Genomic DNA, 21920 nt, shown 5'->3' with positions numbered 1-21920 from the left:
CAGCCTCAGCCCCAGGAGAGAACAAAAAGCAGTGTTGGATAGTAGGCAAGGCTGCCCTCTGAAAGGCATTTAGTAACACTGGGGAGGGCAGGTGCTGGGGCGAGATGATCCCCATTTGTGAACAGCCTTCCTAAAACAGGCTAAGATCAATATGCAGTGATGTGAAGTGACGAATGGTATTGAGGGGATGCTGAGTCCTCTCCAGTCCTCTCCTTTGTCTATAATTGTTCCTCAGGCCAACCATGGAGTTTGAAAATGCCCTGCCCTTGTCAAACTTCCAACCATCACACCCTCTTCTGACCTTATCCTGGAGACTAGGGAAGGAATAATCCTTTTTAAAAATATTTTTTTAAATGTTCATTTATTTATTTTGAGAGAGAGCGCGCGAGCAGGAGAGGGGCAGAGAGAGAGAGAGGGAGAGAGAGAATACCAAGCAGGCTCCATGCTGGCAGCATAGAGCCTGATGCGGGGCTCGAACCCACGAACTGTGAGATCATGACCTAAGCTGAGATCAAGAGTCAGACTCTTAACCAACTGAGCCACCAGGTGCCCCGGGAAAGAGTAATCCTTTTACTGGTCGCTCCAGTTATTACTTAAACAACAGACCATCACCAAACTAAGTGACATTTCTGACTGCTTATTATATGTCAGTTTCCATGCTACAAGCTTTACTTCATTGTCTCAATCCTCTCAAAACCCTTATGAGGTGGGTTTTATTATTATATCCACTTCAGACAAGGAAACCGAGACTCATAGAGACTAAGTAATTTGCCAGGTCCTAAAACTCTTGCATCCTGAATCCAGATACAGTAAAACCTTGGTTTGTGAGCATAATTCATTCTGGAAACATGCTTATAATCCATAGCACTTGTATATCAAAGTGAATTTCCCCATAAGAAATAATGGAAACTCAGATGATTCATTCTACAACTCAAACATATCCATGTAAAAATGATGACAATACTGTAATATAATACAAAATATAAAGAAAAATAAATTAACTTGTACTTACCTTTGAAAACCTTCGTGGCTGGTGTGAGAGAGACAAGAGACAGGAGGGATTGTGGGTAGGACAGCTTTCACTGTCACAGAATCACTGCTATCTATTGGCTCAAAGGAATCTTTCTTTTCATGCAACTTTAACAAGGAACTTATCCAATGACACTTGGTCTTGCCTTCTTTTGAGGATTTTGTGAAAATGTGACATTGCATTGATGATCACCCACAATCCTGCAGCAAGAGAGAGAGAACCATTGGTTCATTATGATCATGTGACATTCGGCGTCATGTACTACTTCTGTTGCAGGACATGGCTCGTTTATCAAGTTTAGGTTTATTAGAAATGTTTGCTGGTCTTGCGGAACACTCACAGAACAAGTTACTTGCCATCTAAGATTTTACTGTATCTCTGACCATAGGGCCCATGCTCTGAACCACTAAATGACAGAATGAATGATTATTTTCATGGCATCAGTCACCGGAAGGAACAATGGAGAATATACTTAAATGAAGTCATGACTGAGTAATTGAAGTGACAGCAGAGCCAGGTTCTAGCCAAGGTGACTCCTTTCATGCATGTGTTGAAGGCCAGGAAGGGAGTTTAGACTTGCTTGGGAAGGGAAAGGAGAGTGATTAAAGTGACCTTTTCATAAGAATATCCCAGTGTCTGTGCTCTGAAGGGAGCTGAGTTGTATGGGCAAGAAGGAGACCAGCCTTAGCTCTGTCACAGCACTTGGACGAGTGTCATCACATGGCAAGTGTTAAGGGTATAGGCTGTGCAGTCAGTCCTTGACTCACATTCTGGCTCCCCCACTTGGTAGTATCCATTATTCATTCATTCATTCATCCATTCATTCACTGAACAAACAAACATATAGTAGGTACCATCTATGTGCCAAAGATAGTTTAGGTGCTGGTAAATAAGATGGTCACAGTTTCTGCCCTCATGGAACTTGCATTAGGTTGAGGGAAACAGGCCATATACAGATAAACAAATAAATAAACAAGATAGAAACAAAACAGGGTGATTTGATGGGTAGTAGCTGGAGAGCCAGTCACACTGGGTGGACAAGGAAGTAACATTAAGCTGAATATCTGGAGGAGGAAAGCTCCAGGCAGAGGAAACGGCTATTGCAAAGGCCCTGGAGCAGGAATGAGGTTGATGGGTTTGAGAAAGCAGAAGGCAAACACAGCTAGGATAGAGTATCAACTGTCTTGGAGGAAGAACGGTAGAAGGTGAGCTGTGGGGAAGCAAGGTTGAGTTTTCCAGGCTTGATTAGGTTCTCAGTGTGGTTTTGGAGCAGGAAGCCCAGCAGTTAGCATTGCCTGGGAACCTGTTTGAAATGCAAATTCTTGGACCCTGACCCAGACCTCCTGAATCCAAAACTCTGGCGATGGAACCCAGCATTTTGTATTTTATCTAGCCCTCTAGATGATTTTGAGTATGCTGGTGTCTCAGAACTCATGGGCTACATTATGCAATTTTAATTTTCGCTGAGTGCAAGGGGAACTTATTGAAGGTTTAAGGAGGGAATGTTATGATTTTCTGTAATAAATTTGTAACAGTTTATTCTGGCTGTAGAGGGGAGAATGGACTGCAACAGGGCAAGAGGAATGGAAACAGAGAGCTGGGTTGGATGGCTATTGCAAGGGTCTCAGCCAGATGTGACGGTGGTTTGCGTTGGGCAGAATGGCAGAGAGGAAAAAGTGGACCAGGACCGACAAGGTCAGGGAGGCAGAAGCGGGGGCCACAGAGAGCTGGCCGCCATCTGTCCAGAGCCCAGTGCAAAGGCAATGTTCTCAGAGAAGACATTCCACCCTCCCCCCACCCCCTCCTTCCCTTTTGTCTAAAAATAGGGAGCGCTGTGGAGATCCGGCCTGTCCCACAGGGCAGGTGCTTCCTCAGCTAAGGAAGGACAGGTGAGGGGGAGCTGTGATGAAGTGATGGACTCTGAAAGGTTGAGGAAGTTGGCTGGCTTCCCGGAAGCCTAAAGCTGTTAGCTCCGGAGAGTGAAGTAGGAGCCCTACTTGACATCACACGCACATACATACACACTGAGTTGAGTGGGACCCGCAGTTTCCAAAAGCAAGGGTTGTGTTTTTCCGCTCATATCATGACCCACAAAAAAATCCCAGGAGAGAAATGAGGCCTCTTGCCCTCGGATACGCGCAGAGAGCGTGGATGGCTAGGGAGAAAGCAGTAAAGATAGGGCAGTAAGTTAAGCCGTTGAACTCAGACTCCAGTCTTTTGCTTCTCAATCTGACATTCTCTCCGTCACACCAGAAGGCACCCAATGACCACTAGGGTAGATTAGGGTCAAGGTGAGGTGGGTCCTGCAAGTGGATTGCGATATTTTGTTCGTCGTGGACTTTTGCATTAATTCTGACTTTGAAAAATGGTGCATTAAATCACTCCTCAGGGAAATACAAATCAAAACCACACTCAGGTACCACCTCACGCCAGTCAGAGTGGCCAAAATGAACAAATCAGGAGGCTGTAGATGCTAGAGAGGATGTGGAGAAACGGGAACCCTCTTGCACTGTTGGTGGGAATGCAAATTGGTGCAGTCACTCTGGAAAACAGTGTGGAGGTTCCTCAAAAAATTAAAAATAGATCTACCCTATGACCCAGCAATAGCACTGCTAGGAATTTACCCAAGGGATACAGGAGTACTGATGCATAGGGGCACTTGTACCCCAGTGTTTATAGCAGCACTCTTAACAATGGCCAAATTGTGGAAAAAGCCTAAATGTCCATCAACTGATGAATGGATAAAGAAATCGTGGTTTATATACACAATGGAGTACTACGTGGCAATGAGAAAGAATGAAATATGGCCCTTTGTAGCAACGTGGATGGAACTGGAGAGTGTGATGCTAAGTGAAATAAGTCATACAGAGAAAGAAGGATACCGTATGTTTTCACTCTTATGTAGATCCTGAGAAAGTTGACAGAAGACCATGGGGGAGGGGAAGGAAAAAAAAAAGTTAGAGAGGGAGGGAGCCAAACCATAAGAGACTCTTAAGAACTGAGAACAAACTGAGGGTTGATGGGGGGGGCAGGGGAGAGGGGAAAGTGGGTGATGGGCATTGAGGAGGGCACCCGTTGGGATGAGCACTGGGTGTTTGTATGGAAACCAATTTGACAATAAATTTCATATTAAAAAAATAAAAAACAAATAGATAAATAAATAAATTAAAACGGTGCATTAAAATATCACTTATCCAGGGGCACCTGGGTGGCTCAGTCGGTTGAGCGTCCGACCCCGGCTCAGGTCGTGATCTCGCAGACTGTGAGTTTGAGCCCCGCATCGGGCTCTGTGCTGACAGCTCAGAGCCTGGAGCCTGTTTCCGATTCTGTGTCTCCCTCTCTCTGACCCTCCCCCGTTCATGCTCTGTCTCTCTCTGTCTCTCAATAATAAATAAAGGTTAAAAAAAACTACCACTTATCTGATTGCTGATCAAGGGTTTGGCATACCCTTAAATTCTAAATTCTGCATCATGCCTCACTTGCTCCCCCCACCCCCCGGTCCTGGTCCTGGATCTGTTACTCTCTATTCTGTATCAGCCTCTTCTGTTGACCATCAGCAGAATGTCAGAGCTTTAAACACAAAGCAAATAGGATTTTTATTCCCCTTACCCTTGTGAAAATCTCAGCTTCTGCCTTTAGACTCTGTCCTCCAAGAAGTTTGCCTACTACGTTCCTGACAAGATCGCCAGGTTCTGTGAAATTAGCAGCAGGCTAGGTTGTCACATCAGAGCAGGGGACACAGTGCTCAGCACTCCTGCAGCTGAGATGGAGCTGGGACTCAGGCCCTCTGGCTCCCAACCTTGACAGCCTGGGCCCCGTTTTGCCTCTGTGTGGTACAAAACAGGAATTTGCCATTTGGCTGGCAGAAGAAGGGAAGAGCCCTTTCCAGTGAACTGGAAAACAGTTCATTCAGAAGTCTTACAGGCAGAAATTTCTAACAACTCCTTTGGGACCCACAACACAATACACTCACACGGTGACAATGGCTGACATGTCACCGGTGTGCTGTTTCCTCACCCAGAGCCGCTGGTACACTGCACAACCCCAGGGGGCGGCATTCCCGCTGCCTTGTGTGTGAACAGAGCCACCGCCGTTGTTCAAGGCTGCGGCTTCGCCTTAGTTTAGTCCCTGATTGATTCAGTCAAGAAAATGTCTGTAGAATAAGCTGATCTTCCATGTAGTTAAGTCTCTAATTGAAGGATTTTCTCCCCCCAGCCCGGGGACGGTAATCTTCCCAGAACTTGTTATTCACTGGGATCTCTAGAAATTATCCACCAACAGTGTGGACTTTATATGTGCTCTAGTGGACAGGGAATTAAGGAGGACGTAAGGAGCTTTGACAATGTTTGACTCAGGTCCTTAGAAACCAGCCCTTCTCTCTTCCTAATTACTAGAAGGTTTTTCTTGGATCTGAAGTTTCATGTCCATACAATATAGTCTTCTCTCTTTTCTGCTTGGGTCAGAATCATTTTTTTTTTTTAAGCTTTATTTATTTTTGAGAGAAAGAGAGAGAGAGAGCATGAGTGGGGGAGGAGCAGAGAGAGGGAGACACAGAATCCGAAGCAGGCTCCAGGCTCCAAGCTGTCAGCACAGAGCCTGACGCGGGGCTCGAACTCACGAACCGTGAGATCATGGCCTGAGCCGAAGTGAGACGCCCAACCGACTGAGCCACCCAGGCACCCCGGATAAGAATCATTCTTAAAAAATGAGATCCCTGGGGCGCCTGCGTGGCTCAGTCATTAAGCAGCCGACTGTGGCTCAGGTCATGATCTCACAGTTCGTGAGAGTAACTGGACAAGGCCCTTACAGAGACTACTTTCAAGAAGGCCAAATTCTCCCCCTAACATACAGTGGAACTTCCTAACCCTCACTCCACCCCATCATGCTCCCACTCACCTGCACACACGCACAATCAGGAACATGAAGCACTCCCCGCCACAGCGCAGCGAAGAGGGAGAGAAATCTGTCTCACGACTTAAAGAGATGAGAGCACTCTTGTAATTGGACAATGCACGAGCACATTAATTTTCCCAGTATGCGAGCACGCGCGCGCGCACACCCACACACTGTCATCTTTGCCTGGTGGCCGTGAGAAGTAGTCAAGCTTAGGAGCCTCCTTGAGGTCTGTGATATGGTCAAAGCAAGACTGACCTGGGGCTGCCTGCGGCACGGGAGTAAGCTGATTTCCTCTATCGAGATAGTACATTTCCTAGAGCTGAATAGCACCCCCTACCTTGTGGAAATTCCACACAAGCAAAGGGAAGCAGCAAAAGGGATGTTTTCTGTGCACGTTCACATCACAAGAGTGTAAGATTCATGAGAGCAGGAACATGCTTGTGATAAATAATGAGTGGGTGTGTTCCCGGGGGTGGTGGGTGGTAGGATTCCTTAGTCCTGGTCTTCTCCAAGGAAAGAATTCAGTCAAGAGACTCAACAGAGAATTAAAGTAGCAAAGGGTTTTTATTTGTTTGTTTTACAGTTTATTTATTTTGGGGCACCTGGGTGGCTCAGTCGGTTAAGCGTCCGACTTCAGCTCAGGTCATGATCTCACAGTTCGTGGGTGCAAGCCCCACGTCGGGCTCCGTGCCGACAGCTCAGAGCCTGGAGCCCGCTTCGGATTCTGTGTCTCCCTGTCTCTCTGCCCCTCCCCCACTCACGCTCTGTCTCTCTCTGTCTCTCAAAAATAAATAAACGTTGAAGAAAAATTTTAAAAATTAAAAAAATACATAAAGTTTATTTATTTTGAGAGAGAGATAAAGAGCATGTGTGCAAGCTGGGGAGGGACAGAGAGAGGGGAGGACACATAGTCTCAAGCAGGCTCCTTGCTGTCCCCTGAGCCGAAATCAAGAGTTGATGTTTAACCAACTGAGCCAGCCAGGTGCCCTGCAAACGGTTTTTTATTTAGCAGAAAGCGATAGTACACTCCAGAAGCAGAGAAGCTTGCTGACCGTAGGGTGGGTGGCAGCTTGCAGAGTTTCTCATTGTGTTCTTTTATGGGTTGTTTTTTGTTTTTTGGTTTTTTTTGGTCTCCTCTCCCCCATTTCGTTATCATTGCTCCACCGTTGAATCTGCCTTGGTTTCTTCCCTTCCAACCTTTTGTGTCATCTTCCCATGAACCTCCTAAGCACAACCCGCTGGGTGGGGGTGGGAGGCCAAACCACAATGCAAATGGTATTGTAATGATATAATAGCCTCAGGGTTACTAGTGGATACGTGTGCATAACTTTCTTAAGTGTGCATGATCCAAAGTTGGGCAGGTCTCTGTAGCCTGTATCTTCTGCCTATCAATCTGTGCTAAACTGCAAAAGGGGTTGGTATAAGGGAGATGGGGCTGTGTCTGGGCAGAGACTGGGTGGTGTCTGGAAGTTGTCCATGTGTTATGCTCCTTTCTCTCCTCCTCCTCATGTCTATTGAATTGCCTACTCTAACAGGTGAATGGATGGATGGATAAATCAGGAGCCATCTATCCAGCAAGCATTTTGGAACTCTGTACCCAGACCTGAGCTAAGCCCTGAAGAAGAACCAAAGAAGGAGGTGGGAGCAGGACATATTCCGAGCCCTTGAAACCCAGCCTAGCTCGGGAGGCAAGATAATTACTTGTGAAGCTGCCAGGAAATGCATCAGGCAATACATGATTAGTCTAGTGCAATAGTCAAAACCTTAGAGCCCAGCATGGGCTGGATATTCAAGAGCCTCCTCCAGATCTAGGCGGTACCTAGGTAATATTTAATGGAATAAGGGGAACCTAGATAGGTAGAGAGGAGGGCAGGCTATCCCAAACTCCCTAATGTGGCTCATAGGGCCCTCTATGTCCTTGACCTTGCCTTCTCTCCTGACTCATCTATTCCCACTTCCTCCCTCTCACTCTTGGTGCTTTAGCCAAACTGAATTCATTTCATCACCTTGAAGCCACCATGTATATTTTCATCACCAAGCCTTTGCACATGGCATCTCCTCTCTCTGGAAGACTCTTTCTCCTCCTCTTGGCCAAACCAACTTGAATCTTCATTCAGGACTCTGCTGAAATATCCCTTCCTCTGGTGAGGCCATTCTAGACCATGTGCTTCCTCAGCTCTATTTTTCCCCTATCGTCACACCGATCACATTTTACTGTAATCATTTGGTTAATTCCCATTACACAGAACTCTTAAGGCAGAAATTCTTGCTTGAGAATCATGTCTGACATGCATTAGGTGCTTAATAAATACTTACTGAGTGAAGTATTTTATTATACAGTTTAATGCAGCTTCATTAAGTGGTTTCATTATTCAGTGTTATCGTTATGAAGGAATAGATGGATGGATGGATGAATAGATGGGTCCATAGAGCGATGGATGGAGGAAGGAAGGGAGAAGGGGAGAGAAGAAGGAATATCTCCAGGGTGAGCAGAAGCATGGCATGTTTTGAGCATAATGAGGAGAATTGAAGTGTAGAGTTTGTGTAGGGAAGTGTGAGAAGATAAAGGGATGGATGGATGGATGGATGGACGGACACTACAGAGAGCTTTCAATTCCTGGGATGAAGGGTTCAGTCTTTATCCTCTATGAAAGAATGGAGAGAATAAAAATTTATTATGTAAAATATTTTCTACTGTAGAGCTGCCCTACAAGGCCTGACAGCTTTCAGAAGAAAGGATGCCTATTTTAGAAGACTGCTTTTCTGGGGTGCCTGGGTGACTCAGTCAGTTAAGCATCCCACTTCAGCTCAGGTCATGATCTCACAGCTCATGGGTTCGAGTCGTGCGCCAGGCTGTATGTGATAGCTCAGAGCCTGGAGCCTGCTTCAGATTCTGTCTCTCTCTCTCTCTCTCAAAAATAAATAAACATGAAAAAATGTTTTTTCTAAGAAATAAAAGTTCCATCACTTTGCCCTGACCTTTGGGAAACAGAGTGAGTGGGCCCTTTGGGGACTTTGGTACCACTTTGCCTCTGACCATATCCTAAAGCCTAGATCTGTAATCATACAGTCATCTCAGATGTGCTTTTCCCTTTAGCCACAGGTAAGAAGCTCTTCAGGCATTGGGGAAGTGGATATTTGGGAGAGCAAGTGAATCAGTCATGAGCTACAGTGCCCAGTTATGAGCCCAGACATTCCAGAATGGACAGAATGACCACCAAATCATCAAACTTGTGGGTATGTGCCCATGGACATGCCCAGCAGTCAGGAGTTAACTAAAAGTGGAGACAAAATGTTCCTACAGTTTTGCCTAGGGGAAGCCGTATCTTTGTGGGTTTTCTCTGATCAGCTCAGGTAGTCATAGCTATAAAGAAGCTACAAGCAGCTCGGAAGGGTCCAGAAGAGATGCCAAAGAGCAGAGATCATGTGCATGCTCCTCCATGCACACCCAAACCCCCTCCCTCCCAATTTGCACCTCCCTGCCTGCCCACCCTCCCACCCACTTGACCACCCGCCCCCCAAGTTGTAGTAAGTTCTTCAGCAAAATCCATCTCTCTGCCTCAGCCTGTCCCATGTAGCTGTTGGTTCCGGCATGTGTGTGGAGTAGTGAGTGAATCACACAAGAGTCTGCCAAGTAGGGCTGCTGCTTACAGTTGTGCAGGCTGTGCATTGCATAAAGACCCTTGAATGGAGGCTAAAAATCCAACCAGTTCTCTCCATGCCAAGCCCAGCACCATGTGTGGCTATGCAAGCCAGAGGAAGGTGCCCTGCCCTTGCCAGGCTGTGTATCTCCAGGGCTGTATCTTTTCTCCATTTTGTACAAAGGTGCTATAGAGCCTAGCAGTGGCCCTGCCATCAGGACAAAGTATTCTGATTACAAAATAGATACAGTAAGACAGTTTCAAGAGATCATTTGGCTCAGTTCCTGACTTTGTAAAATAAGCAAGCCTCCCATAGTCCTTGTCTATTGCTGTGTAACACATTGTCCGTAAACTGAGAGGCTTAACACAATATCCATTTAGTATCTCACAGTTCTGTAGTTCAGAAGTTCTGGTACTGTGTGGCTAAGTTCTCTGCTCAGGGTCTCACAAGGCTGAAATCAAGAGGTTGGCTGAATTGGGCTCCTGTCTAGAAGCTCTGAGGAAATGCCTGCCTCCCAAGTTCACTCAGGTTGTTGACAGAATCCTATTTCTTGGGGCTTTGAGCCTGAAGGTCTCATTCCTTGCTGTCATTCAGGGACCACTCTGCTGCTGAAGGCTGCCTGCATTCCCGCTCATATGACACCCTTCATCTTTAAACTGGAAACAATGTGTTGAGTCCTTCTCATGGTTCAAATCTCTGGCTTCCCCTTCTTCTTGGGCCAGAGAAAGCTCCCTGCTTTTAAGGGCCCATGTGATGGAACCAGGCCCACCTGGATAATCTCCTTGTTTTAAGGTCAAAAATATACCATATCATATAACATTATGGGAGTGATATTTCAACTGTGCTATATAATATACTATATCATATAACATTGTGGAAGTTTGCCAGAGTTTATTCATGGGTTCCAGGGATTAGGACAGAACATCTGCAATGGAACTTTTAGAAATTTGACCTACCACAGCTTCCTCACCCACCCACATTCCTTTTAAAAGCCAAATCTCTGTTTTATTCTCAAATTTTTAAATTCTAGTTAGTTAACATACAGTGCAATATTGGTTTCAGGAGTAGAATTCAGTGATTCATCACTCACATACAACACCCAGTGCTCATTGTAACAAGTACCCTCCTTAGTACCCATCACCCAGCTAGCCCATCCCTCCACCCATCTCCCTCCATCCACCCTTTGTTCTCTATCATTAAGAGTTTCCTATGATTTGTTTCCCTCTCTTTTTCCCCCTCCTATAGTTCATCTGTCTTGTTTCTTAAATTCCATGTATGAATGAAACCATATGGTATTTGTTTTTCTCTGACTTGTTTCGCTTAGCATAATACACTCTAGCTCCATCCACATCAGTGTAAATGGCAAGATTTCATTTAAAAGCCAAATCTTCGAGTCTTTTTTCCAAAGGCTTCTTTGAATAAACCCAGTCATACCTTACTTTATCAGATAGTTACCCGTTTTGAGGAAACACTAGCATGGGTAAAATCTTTTGTAAATCAATCAGAACCACCTTTTGTCATCCTAACATCTCTTAAGCATTTTAGTAGACTCTGACACTGTCAGTGGTGTGCTGGAACGAAATCCTACTAGTTCATAACAGCTTATCGTTAAATGTTTGGGAATTTTGCAAGTTGGTTATTAAAACTTAGTAGCTTGAAATTGACTACAGTGGGAGTATTTACACTATGGAAGGCATATGCCACAAATCAGAGTTCCTATTTTTTTTTTTCTCCCCCAGACACCTGGTTTACCAGTATACCACTGGGTATGGACCTTTACAGGTCATCTACTTGACTTTCTATAGCATGCAGGAGTCCTTTCCATGACCATTTTCATGCATGGTCACCAACCTACTTTTTAATACCACCAGGAATGGGGCAGCCACTCCCTTATAAGCCAGTTCATCTTATTGATGTGATGATACTTGGTAGAGTCGAAGCCTGCCTCCCTGCCAACGGACTCGGTGCTTTGCAAACAGTATTTGTGACAGCCCCAGAATCATTTGGAGTGGTGTCATCTTCTGCAACAGACCTCTCTCCCATGGGTCCACACATCAGACCTCATTTAGAAGCACAGTCTTGAGACCCACACTGAGTTCAAATCCCAAGTCTGCCCCTTATTTAGCTATGGCCTTGGGCAAGTCTCTTAACTGTTCTGAGCGTCCAGGTCCTCAGCTATAAAATAGAAATAAAAATAGTATCTAATTCATTGGTTATGGTCAACATTCAATGAGATCGTACACGCAGAGAGAATAGCACCTTACCTGGCACGTTCCTATCTCACAGGTTTGTCGTGAGGATCAATTTACTAATATAAGTAAAGTGTCTGAAGAGGACAGTGCCTGGCATGAGGCGAGCACCATATAAATATTAGTAAATTAATTTGAAACTTGGTTTCTAGACCCTTCACCATACTAGTCACCCTACTCTGGGTGCACTCCAATTTCCCCCTCAAAATGTAGTCTCAAAATGGACCTGATAACTCCAGCCTTTGGCCGAAACTCTAGCCTTTGATTCCAGCCTCCTTCTCCCTGACTGGCACTAACATTTGAGAAGCTCTCTTATTTTCCCAAAGTTTTTAATAGAATCAGAGAGACTTCTCCAAGGAGTCTTGGGCCCTAGACCAACACTAGCATGGGGGTGTACTGGTTGCTTGTTAGAAATGCAGGATCTCAGGCACACCCTGGACCTACTTAATCCGAATCTGCATCTTAACAAGATCCCAGATGATGCATAGGCACATCAAAATTTGAGAAGCACTGTTTTGGGGACCCTATGGACACCTGTTTTCAAGAGGAAATCAATCAGGGCACTATAAACCTTTTCATGAGACAAGGAATCTTTCCCCCAGACCTTGGTAAGGGCGAGGGGAATGTCAGTGTTGGGCTGTCAGGGTGTGGTTGGAGATGGGAGGGGCTTTTCTGCCCCAAATCAGGGCCAGAAACCTGCCAGGGGAAGAGGAGGGGTCTGCTCTGGTGCCTAACTAGAGAGAGAAAGAAGACTTAAAATATCTCAACACAGAGATGTGAGGCTTCTGAACGCTGCCCCAGAAAAGCTGAAAGGCCCACCGTCAGCTCTGTCCCGCAGCCCCGGCTCAAGGAAGCTTTCTGAGCATTAGCTGGCCTGGAGCAGCCAGGATACATTTAGAAAAAATGAAAAAGGACCCTTCTCGATGTGGTGAAGAGTCATTTAGTAGAAATCAGAAGGGAAGAAGTCACCAAGTCAGAGACTATTTAGAGACTACTTCTAGCAAGGGAGGCCAAGGGGTTAGGAAGCCACCTACTCACCAACGCAATGCAGATCCGCATGTTAACCTTAATTCTCACCTGCCGCCTGAATTTAAATGGGAGACCTCTGTGGTTCCTCACTGTGGCCACAGCTCAGGGCTGGCATCCAGAGTTGATCCACCTGCTTGTAGGAAACAAACTGTAGGAGTAATAAGGTACATGTGCTAAAATCCCAGTTCTGCTGGGTACGAGCTGTGTGACTCTGGGAAAGTTACTGAACCTCTCTGAGAATTTGTTTTCTCCTCTTTAGAGTGGAAGCAATAATACCTATGTTATTCGGCTGACGTGGGAATGAAATAAGAAAGTCCCCATGGTGTTGAGATTGTAAATGTATATATTGTCTTAGATTCCTTCCTTGTATAAAGCCAAATCCACAGGGCCCTCCTCCAATACAGTATTCACCATTCAACAAAGAAATGCTGCCTCCTCTCCCTTTCACCCTAAAGGAACTCAGTGGCTAAAGAGCGCCTTTCCCTTGGCAGTACCCTGAGGACCAGAGGCCTGATTTGGAATTGGGTGTCCTCAAGGCAAAGGAATGTTCTGAGAGGCCAGCCAGGCAGCCCAGAAGTGGGTTTCCTAATCCCTCTGTTGTTGGGGGGAGATTCCCCCGGGGACATCTTTTCCGAGCAGTGTAGCCCCGTCTTAGCTGGACGTGCTACGTGCTTTGGCTCCTCCCTCAGCAGAAAGTTGGAAGGAGAAGCAGGGCAGGTCAGAGCCCTGCCCAGCCTCACCCCATGCATTCAGTCCCGGCTTGTTGTTGTAGAGCTTCTCCCATAGACAGACAAATGGAGCGGGCTAGTCAGCTGAGGGTTTAGATGGATGACATTGGGCTTCTGGTCTCTTTGTCCCTCTGGAAATCCTGAGGCGTTCTATCAGAATAGCCTTTTGTTGTTGATCCTAATGAGTTTTTGCTGCAAAGAGGCAGATGTGTTCTCAGGCGTGTTCGAAATCCACCTTTAGTCCCTCAGCAAGTCATGAGCGAGGGCCTCTTCCGTGCCGGGTGCTAGGACGGGGGCAGCAAGTGAGACAGGCTCCCTGTCACCGTGGCCCTTACCTTCCAGTGTGGACAGACTGTGGGCAAGTAAGTTAACAAACTAACCAGCTAACTTCAGGCTGTGATTAGTGCACTGGAGGAAACAAGCAGGTGGGACACGAGGGAAAGTGACCTGTGGCGGGGAGGTAGAGACGATGGGGAGGAAAGATACTGAAGAAGGTCACATGGCCGTGGAAGGCCTCTCCTAGGCCTTCCATGCTTACGTGGAGACCCAAAGGTTGAGGGTAAGGACAGACCCAGGCACAGAGAACAAGCAAGGACGATGCCCAAAGTGGGAAGGGGCTTGATTTAAGGAACAGAAGCAGGGGCACCTGGGTGGCTCAGTTGGTTAAGCATCCGACTTCAGGTCAGGTCGTGATCTCACGGCTTGTGAGTTTGAGCTCTGCATCGGGCTCTGTGCTGACAGCTCAGAGCCCACAGCCTGCTTTGGATTCTGTCTCTGTCTTTTTCTGCCCCTTGTCCCCCCTCAAATATAAATACACGTAGAAAATTTTTTTAAAAATTGAAGGAACAGGAAGAAAGACCAGTGTATCTGGGTCTCACAAGCAAGGGGAGAACGTTATGAATGGAATCACTGAGGTCACCAGCAGCTGATGATCTAAGATACTATAGACCATGATAAGGACTTTGTATTTATTCCAATTACAAGGGTGTGATGGGACTCAGATTGCATTTTTTTAAAATTTTTTTTTAACGTTTTTATTTATTTTTGAGACAGGGAGAGAGAGCATGAACAGGGGAGGGTCAGAGAGAGGGAGACACAGAATCTGAAACAGGCTCCAGGCTCTGAGCTGTCAGCACAGAGCCCGACGTGGGGCTTGAACTCACGGACCATGAGATCATGACCTGAGCCGAAGTCGGCCGCTTAACTGACTGAGCCACCCAGGCGCCCCCAGATTGCATTTTTAATGGACAATCCTGGGTTGTTGTGGGGTTAGGAATTGAAGGAAGCGGCAAAGGCAGGGATCTCTCTTAGGAGGCTATTACCAAGTTCAAGGGAGAGGCAATGTTGTTTTGCTCTAGGTCTTGGTAGCAGAGGGAAAGATGGTGGCAGGTGTATTAGGGTTGAGGTGGGGTCGAGAGGGAAGGGTGAGGAAAAGGAAGGGATCAGGGGTGATCCCAGGTTTGGATAGACGATGTTGCTGTTGACTGAAATGAGGAAGAACACGCCTGGAAAGAGAACTCAAGACCTGGCTGGTGATTCTCACTCAGTTTAAATGTTCTTGTGGCTTCATTTGGGTTGGGCAGAACCGAAAGCTTACTTGGTTTTCTAGAGCTGGAAGGGATTTCTCATGCTTCCGGGCAAGGTAACGCCTTAACTCCAAACAGATGTGATGCCTTCCCCGTGACTGATCTGAGTGAGGGAGTCTCACACCCCGTCTCCTCCCCTCACTACACGTACCTCCAGCCAGTGGCCCCAGCCAGCTACCCTCACTTCCTTATGTCACCACTAATGTCTGTCCTCATTGCCCTGTCTTCCACTGAGTTGTCGATGGCATCTCTTATTCTATTTATCCGTTCACTAAAAATCACAAGCACAATGTCTTATGACATGTGGTCTGTCCAGCCCAGAGCTTGTTGTTGACAAGGCCGCAATTTGAAAAATGTGAGTCAGTATCTATGCTCTCACCCTTAACATTACAAGCCCCTCTACGAGCTCATTTAGGGTCGATCATCCTGTATTAGCCAGTCCTTTCTTGACCTGACTTCTGTTTCCAACCTGTACCATGTCTTGGGTCACCAGTTCTATGTATTGATTTCCCCTTATTTTCTGCCTTAATGATTGGAGATATAATACTTTCAGATGCCAAATTAGGGTCATATTACTTTTAAGGAATAATAGTTGCTATTTAGTAAACACTAAGGATCATGCACCCCACCAAGCACTTCACATGCGTTATCGGGGTGGGAGGGAGGGGAAAGTGGGTGATGGGCATGGAGGAGGGCACCTGTTGGGATGAGCACAGGGTGTTGTATGGAAACCAGTTTGACAATAAATTTCATATAAAAAAAAAGAACGCTCTGAAGTAGATATTCGTACTCTGCTTTACGTATGAGACTTGAAGAACCTTAGCAAGTTGTCCAAGGTCACCCAGCTAGTGAGAATTGGAGGCTGGATTTGATCTCAGGTCCTCGTCTCTAATACCAGTGCCGCTGCTCTCAAGGAAGAAAGGCCAAAGAGGCCTCTCAGAGCTTGAACGTTCATGCTTTCTGTGGTGGCTAGCCAGGATTGTATGGGATAGGGATGGGTGTGGGTTTGGAGTCTTTGATTTTGAAACAGTGGGCTGGCGGGGGCCAGGATGTATTAGTAACTGCTATTAATTCACTTCAGGAACGACAGACCTACATTTGTTTCTGTAGGATCCACAATGTGGACAGAGGAAGCTCTGTAGACATCCAGCACTCTTAACAGTGACTCAGGAAAGCTTGGGAGAGCAGAGAGGTTGTCCCAAGTCAGAGTATAAAGATATTCCTACTTTATATGAAAATAAAGGCAGGTGCTGAAGGCCTCAGCCTCCTCAACAAAGGGCAGGCCTCGGGCCCCCCAAGTCTGAGAGAGCGCATGCCCAGGGGCTCCTGTTTGCATCCCTTCATCCTGCTGCTGAGGGGAGACTCAGCTGCATGTGCGCCCCTCCACCAGTGTCCCATACCCTCTGCGAAAGGCCTCAGGTGGAGTCTGGTCCTGAAATGTCCCCATTATTAAGCAAAGGTTGGGAGAGGACCAGGTCCATCTTTGTTTTTAAAGCTTTTAGTAATAGAAAAGAAAGAAAGAAAGAAAGAAAGAAAGAAAGAAAGAAAGAAGGAGAAGAAAGAAAGAAAGAAAGAAAGAAAGAAAGAAAGAAAGAGATTGGGAGGGAGGAAGGGAAGGAAGGAAGGAAGGAAGGAAGGAAGGAAGGAAGGAAGGAAGGAAGGAAGGGGGAGAGAAAAGAAAAGAGAAAAATGCAAATCAGGACTACTAAAATTGGTTTATATTTTTCAATGTTTAAATTAATGAAACGTCTTTTAACATAAAAACAATATAATTGTGTTAGTCACAAAATCACTGTAGGATTTATAAGGCAGCCGTGATTCGGAGCGTCCTAGAGTTAATGTGATCCAGTCAGCGCATCCCTGGGGCGGCAGCGTTCATTTGCAGGTAGCCTTGTAGTTTCTGCACCCAGTTATGAATTACCAGAATGCGTGACTTGAGCCACATGGCCCTCCTGGCTTCCCCGTGGTAGTCACTGCCACAGAGAAAGAGAAAAGTCCTTCTATTTCCAGGCAAGACTCCCACAGGCCAACGTGCCCCCCCATCCATGTCCTTTCTATAACATGAACCTTTCAGAGCAACACCTGCTCATTTCAAAAGTCAAAAACTTAAAAAAAAAATTCTCTCTTGTCCTCAAAGCAAGAGGGCTAAGGAAACAAACACTACAGAGGACCTAAGTGCTTGAGCTGTGATATATCTTTAATTCAGTGCTCTGACGACTGCCCTGGGATGCTGTAAGCATTATTTAGCCTGTTTGTGTATCAGTTACGTTATTTGTCCAGGGTTATGTGGCATATCTCAGATTAAAACCCAAAACTTTTGACATTCCAGTCTTCGAGTCTGACCATGCCACGAAGCCACACAAAGCTTAAGAGGAGCCCAGTGAACCTGGAAGGGGGTCTGGGGCAGCCCCTCTCCTCTGTGCCCTCGTGGTGTTGGGGACACACTTTGACCTTTCTGGATCTTTTCACTGTTTTCATTCTCTTCCTGTTCCTTCTCCCAGCTGGCTGGCCCCCCACTGTGCTCCTTGCTTATGATACTTATTTTTCCATCCACAGCAAAACAATTCACATCAAGGTAATTGATGATGAGGCGTATGAGAAAAACAAGAATTACTTCATTGAGATGATGGGCCCCCGCATGGTGGATATGAGTTTTCAGAAAGGTGTAGTACCCTGTCCTCCACACTAACGTTAACATTCTTCTCTTCCCTCCTCTTCTGGTTCTTCCTGTCTCCAATCCGTTTGTCTTCTCTTCCCCTTTCTTCTACCTCTCTGGTTCACGTTCCTTTGTTTTCTTTCTTATTCTCTCTTTTCCTTTCTTTCCACCTCTCCCTCTCCTCTCTCTGATCCTAGCTGTGTCCTAACACCTGCCAGCCTGTCACATGGTATCCATAAGAAGGATGTTCAAGAGTCGGTGGTAGTTTTTGTGGGATGGGGAAATGGATATGGGGGAAAACAGAGAGTGGTGAGAGAGAGAGAAAGTCAGCCAGAGCCCAGAGTATTATATGTGCGGCTCTCTGCTTCTCCTGGATGGCTTTATATATGGGAAAGAAAAAGACCATATAGCACAGCACCAGCAGGAGGGCAGCACTTGAGAAACTGGCCCAGATGCTCAGCACAGATGTCCATGGGCAGACATTGAGAATCAATGTATTTGGACTTGGGTTCTATTTGTGGTTCATCCCATTCCCCAAAGCAGCCCTTAGGAGCCATCCTTTTCACCATAGTCCTTTTGTCAAGGTGTGTTTCTCTCTCTGACCTTGATTGAGCTGAAAGTACAGGTTTGAGCTCCAGGTCTAGGTCGCAGGCCTACCTGTTGGACTCTGTTTTCCCTGCAAAGAGCATCCAGGTATGGTGGCAGACGAGCTAGAATAGTGGGAGAGGGGATTCTGACTTGAGTGGAAGCTTTCCCAAAAGATCACAGGATTTCTCAGAGTAGATGGAGCCTTTGACTTCAATGTAAATGACCACACACATATCCCGGACTTCCAATGGGCAGGTCAGAACATCCTCTTCTGGACAGACCATCTATGTAGAGGGGAGCGGCCAGTATTCGGGGAAGCATTCCTTCCCTGGCAGGGCCGTCAATCGTGTCCCTCCAGGCCATGCCCTTGGTCATAGAGCACCCCATTTCCAACCCACAGCGGAGTCCCTGCAGGGGAAAAACTGCCAGGCTCCTATTTCTTAGACAGCCAGAGGTTCCCATATTTAGGGCCTAGAGAGAGGTTCCTAGAAAATTCTTCTTGTTAGTCATTTAGCTTTGTCTTTTGTCTACTCAGCAAGGTATGTAAAGGTGTCCCAAAATAGTACCAAAAAGGGTGACTGAAAATGTACTTGTGAAACACGCACACACAAAACACAAACACACCAAATCTTGTGTTCAACAAACCATCTCAGATCAGTCTACCACTTTATAGATGGCAAAGCTGAGCACGTCTTCAGAATGGAAGGGGAACATCAGAGGCTCTGATTAGACATCTTAGGTTATTGTTTGTTAGCACCTCTTTGCCCTTTAGAGAGCATTTAGGTCCCAGGCCAAAAACAAAGCAAGCAGAAAAGAAAAATCATGGCTCACTACTGAGGCCCACCAACCCCACTGTGGTTCCATGAAGGACCAAGATGGGAAAAGAAAAATCATGGCTCACTACTGAGGCCCGCCAACCCCACTGTGGTTCCATGAAGGACCAAGATGATCCAGGCCCCATAGCAACTTCTCCCACGACAGCAGGGCTGAACCAGCGTCATGCCAGTCTTCGGAGGGGAGTGATTTTCAAGGAAACTTTGCTTCCCTGAATGATTTGTTTTTAAAAGACAACATGCTTTGTTGAGATAATCCAGAAATGAATCGGAACCTCCATCACCTTTTCCCCCAGAGCCCAGATAATCAGCATTTAAGGAAGCCAGCCTTGGGACATATCACCCTATGTGATAGAAGTATAAAGGTGATTTAGAATTTGATGACTTCTATCATTTTCTTTACATTTTCCCAGGAGTGCATCAGCCATAAATATTAAAGCAGTCCTATATCATATTGTAGTTAATACATACTTATTTTAGTTCCCACCACTGAAGCCCTGAGGTAAAGAATGACAAAGATAATAGAATTCTGCCTTCCTTTCTCTCTCTCGCTGTCTCTCTCTCTCGTTTCCCTTCCTCATAAATACTTTAAAATTTTCTTTATGAGGCTCACATAAGAAGTGAGTATAGACACAAGGAAGGAAAACGAGACCCCAGCTAGGCACTGTTGACACATTTCCTGTTGTAGAAGAATCATTTCCAATGGGCCGGTAATTTACCTGCTTCCCAAAGAAATGCCAGTTACCATGTGACACCCAATGGAATGCGCTGCCTGACTCACCTCCTACTAACTATCAGCAGGATCTAAACTGACTCCTTCCCACCATCACCCCCTTTGTCCTTCCCCTTTCCCTCCTGTCCCCCTGGAACCCTTCCTTTGCCCACTTTTCCTTGTCCCCTGGCTCCCTTTCCTTCATACCCAGAAGGACAACTACGACCAAGGAGACAAGAAAAGCTGAGACCATTTTTTTTATATGAGAAATATACAATCCACCATAGTCCCGTCAAATGCCACCATGGCGGGACTGGGCTGCATGTACCAGGAGTGATGGGGAATGATTTTAAAGGCTGTGCTCCAAATGACAAACCAACCTACCGACCCAGTCGACACACTCTCTCTCTTGTTGTCCCTACAGGAAAACCATAAGGGTTAAAATAGTAGATGAGGAGGAATACGAAAGGCAAGAGAATTTCTTCATTGTCCTTGGTGAACCGAAATGGATGGAACGTGGAATATCAGGTGTGAGATTCTTTAAAAAACAAAACAAAATAAAACGACAACAACAAAAAGAAAGATAAAAAAAATTTAACTGAAAAGCAACAGCAGCAAAAAGCAACTCTATTTTTCTCCCCCCATTTTCTTCCCTTTTCCTTTTTCCTCTTTTTGACCAATGGACTTTTTTATTCTTTTCCCTCCTGTATTCTCGCTCTCACCCTGTTTCGGTGTCATCTCTGCCTTCTTAGCCTTAGCTGATTACCAAGTCCTCCTTTCCCACCTTCTGGACAGCGCTGCAGCCTGAACTCCTCATTACCCTACTGAGTTACTTCCTTCCGCCTTGTGCTCCAATGATCTGATCACCACTGTCCCCTGCACTCTCCCCCACAGCCCCCACACATACATGTAACCTGTAAATGTGGAAACTCCTTGGTGGGTGGGGAGGAGAAGAAAAAGAAAGGAATGTGATGCCATGCATGTCTGTGCCCCTTCCCTGCCTTCTTCCCTTCCCACCCCTTACCCTCGAGCCTGGATTGAATGGGGAAGGGTCTGGGCTGGGGGCTGGGGCCCATGTTGCAATGATGCTTTGACAGTTTTCTGCTGCATTCCCCAACCTTCCTTGAGTGCTTGGCAGGTTATTCACTTGCAGAGGGGTTCATAGGCCCCTCTGCCCTTCATGGAGGTAAGTGTTTTATCTGACTATTTCACAGTTGGGGAGACCATGGTATGAAAGGGTATACCAATTGTCAGAGCCCACAGCTTCTGAGACCTCTCTGAGAGACAGCTGGCTTCTGAGGTGGTCATACAATCTGGAGTCCTGAACTATTCTTCCTCCACTTGATATCCATCCCGTCTCATTCCACCTCTATTCCTAGCCCAAGGTAGAGAACTTTATTTAGACTACTTGAGGACAGTGCAATCCCTAAAGCAGAAAATTGAGAGTCTGCAAAAAGAAGGAAGTACTTCCAGAAGGAAGTAAATCTCCCCAGCCAGAAGGCCTCGGAAAAGGAATGACATTGAGCAGGCCCAGAGTGTTGACTCAATGGGTTTTCTAATAGAAGGGCCTCTAAATGGTGTAGTTGGTGTTGATCCCTGAGAAGCAAGACGGCCCACAGGAGTCTGCCTTTGCTTGGCATCTGCAAATAGGCATGTCACCCAGATCCCAAGATAACCCTCATCCCACACCAGAGAAGTGGCCTCATCTCCTCTCTTCCTCAAGACATGCATCTTGGAATACCTGCTAGGGCTCCATTACTCAGGGACTGATTATGTTGCAACCAAGGAAGATGTAAGGAAAGATTTCCTCCCTTGAAGAAAATGATTGGAAACCACTACTTCAGAAGTGTTGGAGGAATCTATGTGGGAATGGAAAAGGGTGCTCTTGGGAAATACCAAGAGAAGGACTTTCACACTCCCCTTCAGAAGAGGTATGCTTTTGGGACCCTCACGGAAGATGGAACAGTGAGA

General features: G+C 46.1%; 1 protein-coding gene across 6 annotated transcripts in view; it reads left to right on the top strand.

Moving 5' to 3' along the window:
- SLC8A3 (solute carrier family 8 member A3) overlaps nucleotides 1-21920 on the top strand; it is a 123857-nt gene that overhangs the window by 87449 nt on the left and 14488 nt on the right. For 3 of the 6 annotated variants that reach the window (XM_032593395.1, XM_032593396.1, XM_032593392.1), the window contains exon 2: nucleotides 20374-20477. In XM_032593395.1, coding sequence (XP_032449286.1) covers nucleotides 20374-20477 — 104 coding nt within the window. Of the gene's footprint in view, nucleotides 1-17716; nucleotides 17824-20373; nucleotides 20478-21920 lie in introns of all 6 variants that reach the window. The other 3 variants (XM_032593394.1, XM_032593393.1, XM_032593391.1) reach the window with 1 other exon arrangement.

This window comes from Lynx canadensis, chromosome B3 (genome assembly GCF_007474595.2).
Source record: "Lynx canadensis isolate LIC74 chromosome B3, mLynCan4.pri.v2, whole genome shotgun sequence".
NCBI classification, from domain to species: Eukaryota; Metazoa; Chordata; class Mammalia; order Carnivora; family Felidae; genus Lynx; species Lynx canadensis.
The sequence above is the reverse complement of the archived record's forward strand: the minus strand, read 5'-3'. Positions and strand labels throughout refer to the sequence as shown.